At 40.4% G+C, this 12,216-nt stretch overlaps 1 protein-coding gene across 1 annotated transcript in view; it reads left to right on the top strand.

The window, feature by feature from the left end:
• The window catches only part of LOC118400380 (uncharacterized), a 41,040-nt gene that overhangs the window by 10,580 nt on the left and 18,244 nt on the right, over positions 1-12,216 (top strand). The window contains exons 3-8 of the mRNA XM_035797191.2: positions 917-1,125; positions 1,309-1,480; positions 1,789-1,839; positions 2,162-2,267; positions 5,437-6,188; positions 6,572-6,733. Of these exons, the coding sequence (XP_035653084.2) occupies positions 917-1,125; positions 1,309-1,480; positions 1,789-1,839; positions 2,162-2,267; positions 5,437-6,188; positions 6,572-6,733 (1,452 nt within the window). The remainder of the gene's footprint in view (positions 1-916; positions 1,126-1,308; positions 1,481-1,788; positions 1,840-2,161; positions 2,268-5,436; positions 6,189-6,571; positions 6,734-12,216) is intronic.

Genomic DNA, 12,216 nt, shown 5'->3' with positions numbered 1-12,216 from the left:
GCTCTCCAACACCACTGCCAGCAGTATCTGGTCTCCCATCCAGGGACCAACCAGAGACCAACCAGGACCAACCCTGCTTAGTTTCAGAAGAAAGCCAGCAGGGGGATACAGGGTGGTATGCTGCTTTTGGCTATCTTATCCTCTGCACCAGAGGTAACTCTGGGTCTTCCATTCCTGTGGCTGTCCTCATGAGAGCCAGTTTCATCATAGCTCTTGATGGTTTTTGTGACTGCACTTGAAGAAACTTTCAAAGTTCCTGAAATGTTCCGCATTGACTGACCTTCATGTCTTAAAGTAATGATGGATTGTCGTTTCTCTTTGCTTATTTGAGTTGTTCTTGCCATAATATGGACTTGGTATTTTACCAAATAGGGCTATTCTCTGTATACCATCCTTACCTTGTTACAACACAACTGATTGGCTCAAACGCATTAAGAAGGAAAGGAAGAAATTCCTCAAATTAACTTTTAACAAGGCGCACTTGTTAATTGAAATGCATTCCTGGTGACTACTTCATGAAGCTGGTTGAGAGAATGCCAAGAGTGTGCAAAGCTGTCATCAAGGCAAAGGGTGGCTACTTTGACGAATCTCAAATATGAAACATACTTTGATTTGTTAAACACTTTTTTGCTTACTACATGATTCCCTGTGTTATTTCATAGTTTTAACCTCTTCACTATTATTATACAATGTAGAAAATAGTAAAAAATAAAGGCAAACCCTGGAATGAGCAGGTGTGTCCAAACTTTTGACTGGTACTGTAGATAACTTCACACAGTTGCAATCACCATATGAGGCAACATGAGGCAGTTTGTTTTTACCCTTTCATCACAGTGTACATGTGTCATTGGATGCTTTGGTATCTAATATACTTTGAGTTGTTGCATGATACGTAATTCTTCAACTTTGGCTTCAGGAGCATCTGAGGTCCATCTCTGTTGCCCAGACCAAACCTCCTCATCCCCAGATCAAGAGGATTGTGTTTAAGGATGAGATGGACAGCTCAGTAAGGGCGACCAAACGCCTGCACATCACAGATTTCCATCAGGAGGAGCCAGGCAGCCGGAACAGAGCCAACCCCACAGGGTATGCCGAGAAGCCCAGAGTCGTCGCAGACTATATAATGTGAGTGAGAGGATTTGCCTAATATCCTGACACTGATTTTGGGTAAGGATGTGAGGCTCTCATGCTGAGGTACACATGGAGCAACAGGAAGTGCTCATATTTGGTTAAATTGTACGAGGTGCAATAATGATATGTAATAAGACATTATCTAACATTGCCTTGTGTCTTACCCTGTCCCTTCAGTAAATATCCAGAAATCTTCTCTATGGAAGAAAGGGAAAAATACAAAGCTGTTTTTAATGACCAGTATCAGGAGTACAAGGACCTTCACAAAGACATCAGTACCACCTTCATGAAGTTCCGAGAGCTGGATGCCATGATGGGCAAACTCCTCAAAGATGGCAATAGTCATGAGGTGAGTGATTTCATCTAACTCTGCAAATCTGGGCCTGAGCCTCGATGGTGTTTTCGATCACACTATGATATGATACCCCTTTCCTTTTTTCTGGAAGTGTAACTACACTTGAACTCAATATATTTTTGTTATCTCATTGTCACTGTCACTGAGCAATGAGAGTTACAATCCATTCCATTCCATGCCCTGCACAAAGGCTTCCACTCAATATAGCCCAATGACATCTGCATAATATAATTTTTAAACATGAATATCTTTCATCCTTTTAACCAATTTAATTGTGGGTGTTTGTTCTGTCCATTATCTAGGAGCAGAAGAGAATCCAGCGGATTTTGAAGAAGTATGAGCAAAACAAAAGTGTATGTGGTGAATGGAGACCCCTAACATTCCACTCACGCTTCCTCACTTACGCTGAAACAATTTCAAAAATCATTCAGCAGTCATTTTAATGTTCAACTGAGATGTAGTAGAATTGTTACTGTTGTGTAAACACCCAGGTAATATTTGCTTTTTCAATAACGCTGCCCATTCATGTGAATAATATTGCTGCTACTTTGAAACGGGGCCTCTAGATTTCTCATTTAACACCGCTTACATTACAAAAAGAATCAGGCGGTGGAGAAAGAGGCGAAGTGATGGAGCTGCAGTCAACACGGTGTGTGTTTATTTTTGACTTCACAGAACCCTGCCTTCCTGGAGAAGAAGGGACGCTGTGACTATCTGAAAGCTAAATTAGGCCACATCAAGAACAGGATCCGCAATTTCGACCAAGACAGCTTGGCAAAGGGTCGGACCTGAAGAAATAACACACAGAAGGAACAAAAGGACCATCATTATTCTCTTCCTGTCACGCCTTTGATTGTTTCCTTATTTAAGCACCATTTGTTTTTGTTGGTGTGTTGTTTATTTAGATTTCAGTAAATGTCTGTACAAATCACTAACTGTGTGTTGTTCCATTATAGTCTACAACATGTTTTGTGCTACTGTAAAGATTACTTGCCCAGAAATATTGTGAGTATGAGTTTCAGTCCTGGAGTGAATGAACTCGTAAACCAACCCAGAGCGCAATTGTGTACCTTTGGACTTTTGTGGACAATGCTAACAGGGTCAATTCACATTTCATTGACTAGCATTGCATTTGCAGAGCTTTACATATACACTACATAACGTGGGTAGTTTTTTGTATTTTCTTTACATTAATTGTTAAATATGAAACGTTAAAAGGGCAGTAGGGAACCAACAATCCACTAACACAGTAATGACATATGCAATAATTCCGTTTTTTAAAGAATCCATAAGAATACAAAAAAAAAACATTTGTTTTAGTAACTTGTTTTATTTTTATGAAAATCTATTCCTGTCAAGAGTTTTGCAGGTAAGCCTATACAGCAGATGAACATTCTTCCAGATGTGTTGTATCTCTCCTCCACCTTTATATTACTGATCTGGAAAAAATGTGATAGGCGACATACAGTTTAAGGTAGGCTCTCTCCCTCCAGTCTCCACATTTTGAAGGAGAGCGCAATTGTTTTTGAAAAGTCTACTGTGTTGAGACCATAGACTGGTTGAGATCCTTGCGCACCACCATGCGCATTGGAGCAGCGAAGAGAACAGGCAAGTGCACACGTTTTAATAGTTTCAGGAGATGTAGCCTACATGCGTTAAAAAACTTCGAAAAGTAGGCCTTATATTCGAAGTGATAATAGATGTAATGTTAAACTTTTTTGTGCACAATGACCGTTTTTCAATAACATTAGCCTAAAGACGTTTCAGGTAAGTGAACGTTATCAGTTGGTACTACAATTATGTTTGACAGGCTGTGTTGGTGACACGGAATTTGGAATGTAATGTAATGACTCCATCTGATAAACCGTGGAAAATTAAAGTAGCACATAGGATACAATTCTTTGTTTTTTGTTTGTGTGAGCAGAAAAGCTGCTAAACGTTTAAGGGTTGCGTTGTTTTAGTCTTTCTCTTGTTAATTTATATTATTTCACCGTTATTTATATAGGTAAGTAAATTAAGAACAAATGGCTATCTATTTACAATGACGACCTGTCTAACACATTAATAAACAACACATCAACAAACAACAATTACACTAGATATCTATTACACATCATTTACACAGTACATGAAAAGCAAACACAATCATGTAAACCTGAATCGCTCTAGAGTAGGGATTGGCAATTTATATAGGCCCGCATATCCCCCAAAAAAAAAAACCAAATTGTTTTTGTTTTGTAGAAATTGAACCTTGTGTATTCTACTATTCAACTCTCAAAATCTCAACTGTACAATACACAGGGTGCAATTTCGAATTGTTGATATGCATCAGCAGTTTATCTCTTGTTATGTCAGTCACTGACTGCACTTAATTAGCCTATGTCAGCTGATTTATATATTTTTTATTTATTCTTTATTTTGTACTTTTTACCACTTTTTCGTGATACCCAATTGGTAGTTACAGTCTTATCCCACCGCTGAAATGGCGGCCCCCACATCCATCAGTAGTTGACCATCCCTGTCCTAAAGGCACCACATCTATCAACTTTAAGGCCTTTTGGAGATCATGCCACACAAGAAGCAAAATAAACTAGACCTTCATGTTTATATTTATAGGCCTGCATGTTTTTTAGTTGGGCAAATATTCTTGTGCTTTTACGGTGGTGTGCAGGCCTATTTTTAGAATTGTATGCAAAAACATTTTTTAATTAGTTTTCACCATTACTAATAATAATTTCATACAGGATATGGACTGTGGCCAGTGACTATAGCAGTATCGTGTATTTTGTATGACTGAAGCCTTGAACTTGCTTGCTTTGATGCCTGTCAGCCTTTCATGAGTTCAGCTCTTGAATGATTTACTGTATCCTGCCTATCAGAGACCACAGATGTGTGTTCTAACTTCACTATCCTTTTCAGTTCCAAAAGTTCTCACAAGGATAGTCAAATAAGGAACATTTGACAAGTGGAGACATTTCACTGTCCCCAAAAGGAAAAATGCTATTTTAGGTGTAGGGGTTTGGTTTAGGGTTAGGGTTAGAATTAGGGTTAGGAGTTAGGATTAGGTTTAGGGTTAGGGGTTAGGTTTAGGGTTAGGGTTAGAATTAGGGTTAGGATTAGGTTTATGGTTAGGGTTAGAATTAGGGTTAGGAGTTAGGATTAGGGTTAGGAGTTAGGATTAGGTTTATGGTTAGGGGTTTGGTTTAGGGTTAGAATTAGGGTTAGGAGTTAGGATTAGGTTTATGGTTAGGGGTTTGGGTTTAAGGTTAGGGTTAGAATTAGGGTTAGGAGTTAGGATTATGTTTATGGTTAGGGGTTTGGGTTTAATGTTAGGGTTAAGGTTAGGGAAAATAGTAGTTTGAATGGGAATAAATGTTTTGGTCCCCACTTGGATAGTAAAACCAACGTGTCTGTGTGTGTATGTCTAGACCTAAACATAGCTCAGGTTAGAGTGGTGACAGTCAGATGTAACCGTGAGGGCATAGTCACTATCCTCATTACATGGCTTATATTGTACCCTCCCCTTGTATATTCATCACATGCGGACAGGACACACGACACCTGGACTGAAGCAGCTGAGAGATAGAGAGCACAGTGGAAAACACCACGCATCACTGCACACACTGCTGCTGCTGGCTGTCTAAATTATTGAGGTCCACTGGGGTGAGTTGCAGTGGACTGATGAGTTGTGCTGTTCACTGAGAGAGAGGGAGTGTTGTTGGCAACAAAACGAATGAGAATACCGTCGGTTGGGCAAACACACAGAGAGAAGAGAGACACTCCAGATCTATCCAATGTGTCAGTCCAATGGGATGTAATAGCACTTGATGTCATTTGATATCATGATATCATTTATATAATTTGCGATAAGATGTGATTTGTTATGATAGTACATTAGTATGACATAATAAAATGTATGTCTTGTTTTGCAGGCCTCCCTTCTCTCTGAATCATGTATGAGCCACGGCACTATGACAACCCACCCATCTATAGTCCTCCCTACACTGCTACCTCCAATGGATTCTACACCCACCGAAGTGTGCACTCCCCAAGGAGCAACTTTGACCCCTACCCTCCTCCCCCTGACTCATTCTATATGGAAGATAGGCCTCAACACTTCTACAAATGGTTCTCTGCTCCTGGGCTTGTCAAAACAATGGAAGGAGCAACAGTCATCTTGTGTTTCCTCATTTTTGCCTGTGTAGCCTCCACGTTGGTCTGGGACATGCACGGAGCAGGAATAGGACTGGGGGGCTATGGAACAGGGTCTATGGGGATTGGCAGTGGCACTGGTGGCTATTACGGAGGCAGCTATGGCTATTCCAGCTCCTACATGACCCCGTATTCGGCCAAGTCAGCCATGATATCCATGGCGGCCATTAACTTCCTGGTTTCTCTGGGATTCCTTGTGGGGAGTTTTTCTCGGTCGCCTGCTATGCGTGGTCGGAGGTTTTACCTGACAGTGTTAGTCTGTGACGTTGTCCTGGCGGTGCTGCAGGGCATCATTGACATTGTGTTTGTGATCGGTGTCAACCCCATGTCGCAGAGCTCTCAGAGCATGCTCTATAACCCCATGCTTATGATGTGCCAGAACATGCAGGGAAGCCCCAGTCTGAGTGGGAGTGTGGGAGCGGGGTTCCCTGGGGGTTTCCCCATGTACAACCAGTATCTCCAACACTACTGTTACATGGACCCTGAAGAGGTGGGTCAAAGCTTTACTTAAATACCCTTCGTAATTATTGGAACAGTGAAGCATTTTTTCTTCTTATGGCTCTATACTCCAAAAGTTTGGATTTGAAATCAAACAAATGACTACAAGGTTAAAGTGCAGACTTAAGAAAAAATGCTTCACTGTCCCAATAATTACGGAGAGCACTGTACATCTTTACTTTATAAACCTTAACAGTTTACTACTACATAACATGCTATGAAATACTTTTGACTCCTTTTTGTTTTCTCAGTTGGATAGCTGTTGTAATAAATGGCAATCATTGTGACTAATCATATATAGATACTCTTTCATTTACCTAAAGAAATTAATCATATGTAGTGATGAGGACACATCTAGTTTACCCTCCGTTTCAGGCTGTGGCGTTGGTACTTGGGTTCTTAGTAGTGGTGGCACTGTGTGTAGCTGCATACTACGCCTACAAAACCCGCAGTAAGATCTGGCGCCACGGCAAACCCAACATTATCTGGGACCGACCTCTGCTCAGACCACCTGAACTAAATGATGTACAGGACTGGGTAAGTGGAAAATTTGATTTCTCACGGTGTTACATCACAAACACTTGACATGTTTGACCAAGTGCGTTACAATGAATTCCTTTGTGTCCCAAATTGTCACCTGGATAACTAGATCAATAGCAAAGCTCTCAAGAAAATGGTTGGAAGAACATTGCGTTGTGGTGTGGTGATATTTAAGCAATAAGGCCCGAGGAGGTGTTGTGTCGTGCCTATGAACAGCCCTTAGCCGTGGTATATTGGCTATATACCACAAACCCCCGAGGGTTATAAACTGGTTACCAACATAATTAGGTCAGCAAAAATAATGGTTTTGTCATACCTGTGGTATACGGTCTGATGTACCACGGCTGTCAGCCAATCAGCATTCAGGGCTCAAACCACCCAGTTTATAAAAGCTCTCAACATAGTGGTTGGAAGAATAAACATGGCATTGTGTTGTGATCATTAGGTGGCTGTGGTCACAGATTATCCATTATATTGACCAAATACTCAAGTGGCCTCTCTAACAATGAAAACAAAGGTCTTTAAAAATGGAAGGCAGTTGGGAGGAGGCAAGGTCAGGTTGGACCATTATAGCCAATGAGAGGGGGTATATGCGTGTAAACACCAGGCACAACACTAAAAATGAAGTGCTTTGTAACACTAAAACTAGTGGCAACTGAGCTGCTACCACCTTAAAGGAGATGAAACGCTAACTTTGCTGGAGTATTGAAACACATGATTCTGAGTGTATTGAGACAGATTTAAGGTGGACTGAAACATTCATCCTGAGGTGTTCTGAAACATGACGGTGTGATGTAACACCACACAATCAAGAGTTGTGCAACACCTTGCCAGAGATTGGGAGCGCTAACTAGAGCCCTGCACAGGCATGAATTTTACGGCTGAGTCCTACCCATGCCTTCAGACTCAACCCTACCCAGGCCTGATTGCTTCTGCCAAATTTAAGGCCCTGTCCGAAAACATGAAATCCTCTTTGTCTGTCACTCTATCCCTCCCTGCGCGCAGGCAGCTCGCTCTGCATGCACTCTGCTCATGGCGGCTCTGTGTATACATAGCAATGGCTCCACTTGGGCTGCTCTGCCAGAGATATTAGAGAAAGGAGGAGATAGGAATCCCATTGGGCAATAAATGGAGGAATGTATAACGCCCAGCAGACTGTCAAACAATTGCGTTCACGTTGTCATAATCCCTTCTCAATGTTAGGGTATGAGTCGAGAAACATGCCTATTTTCCTTGAAAGTACCTTACTGTCACAATGCCAAAGCAAGACAATATTACACATAGTAAGTTAATTATCTCACATCTTGGAAAATATTTATAATGTTGTACTTTTTGTTGACGAAATTCATGCTAATGTTGAGTTTTTGAGCTAGCGCCCAATTGACTCTCATTCAAATGAAATTAAATCAAATCAAATGTAATTTATCACATGCGCCCAAATACTGTGAAATGCTTAGCTACAAGCCTTAACCATGTGCCCAAATACTGTGAAATGCTTAGCTACAAGCCTTAACCATGTGCCCAAATACTGTGAAATGCTTAGCTACAAGCCTTAACCATGTGCCCAAATACTGTGAAATGCTTAGCTACAAGCCTTAACCATGTGCCCAAATACTGTGAAATGCTTAGCTACAAGCCTTAACCATGTGCCCAAATACTGTGAAATGCTTAGCTACAAGCCTTAACCATGTGCCCAAATACTGTGAAATGCTTAGCTACAAGCCTTAACCATGTGCCCAAATACTGTGAAATGCTTAGCTACAAGCCTTAACCAACAATGTATTTCACTCCTTGAAGGAGAGCTTTCCTATCCCAGAATGCTCCTTGCGGCCCATTGACGTAGCATGGGCAACGTACACAATGGGTGTTAATACAATTACAATGGAGTTTCCCATCTCCTCAAAAGTATTTCTGGCTCTGCTTAATGAAGGAAGAGACATGAGAGTCCAGTTAGCTGTTCGCTACTTTTGATCAGTCTAAACTCTAAACTCAAAGGAACATCTCTCCTGTTTTATATTTGACAAGGTCTAATCACTTCTGACACCATGATCTTAGTCAGATATGACTGTACTGCTCAGCAGAGTACGTGCAAATGGCTCAGCTTCAAAATGTTAGTGACAAATTTAGTGATACCCGAGCCCTGCCGTACCCTAGTTATTGAGGAAAAACCAGGCCCTACCCAGCCCTAACCCGATGTATAACGTTGGGCTCGGATCGTGTAGCAGAGCTCTAGCCCTAACCCGCGAAAGCTTGAAAAAACGATTATGGTAATTCGAGTCCTGTGTAGTGCAGAATTAAATCCCTTCTCTTTTGGCATTGTTTCCTCTCTAAAGCTCCCAAACACTATGATGCTGTTTTGAATCCTGTCTAGTGCAGAATTAGATCCCTTCTTCTGGAGTTTCCAAGTACTGTAAATGGGAGTAACTCTTATTGTACACTGAGTATACAAACCATTAGGAACACCTGGCATTTCCATGACAGACTGTCCAGGGGAATCCAGGTGATAGCTATGACCCCTTAGTGATGTCACTTGTTAATCCTTCAGAGTCTATTGACACAAACGTCAATGTGTCAATCTCCATCAAAATCTGTCAGTTTCAGATAGAGATATCTTTTTTTTTCATGGGCTGCATTTCTATTCACCACATCTGCCTATGTCGGCCTTCCACATCTGCAGTGGATGGTGGCCAAGCTAAAGTGGTGTTTGTCAGACCATGAAAAATCCTGAAAATCGGACTTCTCACGAAAACGTCTGTAGTGTCCGAACGTTTTGGCCTAAAATAGGGATCATCAACTGAAAATTGTCCACAACACGCACAAACAGATATAATGTTTGACTAAAACAATAATTTCAAATCTTGCTCTCTAATTTCAAATCTTGCTCTCTCTATTATGTGTGAGAATACTTGGGAACAGATTTCTTCAATTAAAATCACTTGGAGCTGATCTCCTGGTGTTTTCACAGTCTTTTATGTCACAAAAAGTTTATTTATTATATTTTTTTGCTCAGAAAGATTGGTGTCTGAATAAGTTGGGGAACCCTGGCCTACAAACTTCTCCACTCTATGGAAAGGGGAGACTCTTACGAAAACAATGGTGCTCTCCGTTGTATCACAGGACTTGTCTGAATGGAACCCAGTGTCACAGGACTCGTCTGAATGTTTCCCAAACAAATGGATGTATGGAGGTCGTTTTGTGTCAACAAAAATTAGGGGTTAAACATGTGTCCACAAAAAAATAAAACATTTCTTGAGCTTTCTTATATCTCCTTGATATAGGACAGACACTTCAAAACCTTATTCCTTATGATTTATTTTTTGACTGTCTTTTTTTGGCATTTATGAATGCGTTATTCAGTCCATTTTTAGGGGCTAGTTGTAAAGGCCAAATTCAATCATTTCAAATTATTATTTTTATACCTAACGGGGTCCTAACATTCAAAATTGAATAGCTAAATGAACGATGGTATGACCATCTTAAAACAATTCCATATGTACTTTTAAAGGTTAAATCCACTTAAATGAGTATAGATGAATGGGAGGAGAAAGGTTAAAGAATCATTTTTAAGATGGGACATGGATTGTGTATGTGTGCATTCAGAGGGTGAACGGACAAAGGTAGTAGAATGGTAGTAGGTGCCAGGCGCACCGGTTTGTGTTAAGAACTACAACGCTGCTGGTTTTTTCATGTATCAAGAATGGTCCACCACCCTTAGGACATCCAACCAACTTGACAGATGTAGGATCTTAATTTCATAATTTTTGTTGCTGAGAATTTTGCTGCACAGCAGAAAAGGCTAACGAGAGGACCAAGGTGCAGCGTGGTATGTGCCCATATATATTAAATGAACATGGGAATAACAAAAATAACAAAGAGAACGACCGAAACAGTTCTGGCCTTAGTTCCTTTTTTACGTCTTTGTGTTAGGTTGGTCAGGGCGTGAGTTGGGGTGGGTAGTCTGTGTTCTTTTTTCTATGTTGTTATATTTCTATGGGTTTGGACAAGTATGGTTCTCAATCAGATGCAGGTGTCGTTCGTTGTCTCTGATTGAGAATCATACTTAGGTAGCCTGTTTTCCCCATTTTGGTTGTGGGTGTTTAATTTCTGTTAAGTGTCTGTTCACCTGGCAGAACTGTTTCGTTTTCTCTTCGTTGTTATTTTGTGTAGTGTTCAGTTTTTCAAATTAAAATATGACGAACACTTACCATGCTGCATTTTGGTCCTCCTCTCCTTCCACCAACGAGAATCGTTACACTATGTTTAAAACGGCTTCTAAAGTTTGTAATTTACACTTTAAAATGTCAGATTTGCCCTAATGAAAAAAGTATCAAACTCTACAAAAAAATGTCTATTATAATCCACAAAATAATTCACATTTGCTGTTGCTGCAGGATTATTTTCCTGCTGTAGCAAACTGGCTCAAATTAAGATCCTACACCTGTAGAGTCCATTCCCCGATGAAATGAGGACGTTCTGGAGGGCAAAAAGCACTTGTAAGAAAACTTCAGCCCAGGGCTCAATGCGATCCACGAGCCATCCATTATGCTAATGTCCTGGCCTGAGTCTTTAAATTCTGATGATGGTACATGGTATGGAAGGTTGTTTAGATTAATTGAGTCACAGTACAGTTGAGTTAGATGATATGATTGATAGTTGACAGTTCAGCTGGCATTAGTCTTTGATGCTGGTCTTGATTGGCCAGCCTGTGGGTAATATGTGTGTGTGTGTATATATATATATATATATATGTATATGTATGTATATATGTGTGTGTGTGTATGATTTTCTGCAGGGAGACAGAAATAGCAAAATAATACCGCTATGCTTCAGACTGGGGGAATTCTGAACACTACAGAAGCACAATGTTTGAAGTTCACATTTTGCCTTTAATCTAAACATTCACCTTCTGATATGAAGGTATGAATTAAATAAAGGTGGAATTTCACCCAAAAACATTCTCCTTAGGCCCTATTCAGACTTGAGATGAGTTGATTTAACGTGCTCTTGGGACTTCAGTAAATGTTTTATTCAGTCCATGTTAAGCCTGAATCAGGCTCCATGTGATCAGTGTAACACAGGTGGTTCAGCACAACCGGTTCCTTCTGAAGACTGTCTGAGTTAATATATATATAATATATATATAATATAATAATATGCCTAAGGCAGTGTTTTGACAAGCAGGGGACCTGGGTTCACATCCACTTTCTCACATGATTACCAGCGATGAAGGCTCACTTTATACATGTTATGTTACTTTTAGATGTGTGTATTGTTAGATATTACTGCACTATTGGAGCTAGGAACACAAGCATTTCGCTACACCCGCAATAACATCTGCTAAATATGTGATTGCCACCAATAATATTTTATTTGACCTTGTTACTTCCGCTATAACTTACATAGCCCTAAACATGTTGATTGTATAATTATTTATAATCTCACAAAGTTCCCTGGCAACTGTAGGCTATAATCAGTGCCAA

Source organism: Oncorhynchus keta, chromosome 15, assembly GCF_023373465.1.
Source record: "Oncorhynchus keta strain PuntledgeMale-10-30-2019 chromosome 15, Oket_V2, whole genome shotgun sequence".
Taxonomy (NCBI): Eukaryota; Metazoa; Chordata; class Actinopteri; order Salmoniformes; family Salmonidae; genus Oncorhynchus; species Oncorhynchus keta.
The sequence above is the reverse complement of the archived record's forward strand: the minus strand, read 5'-3'. Positions and strand labels throughout refer to the sequence as shown.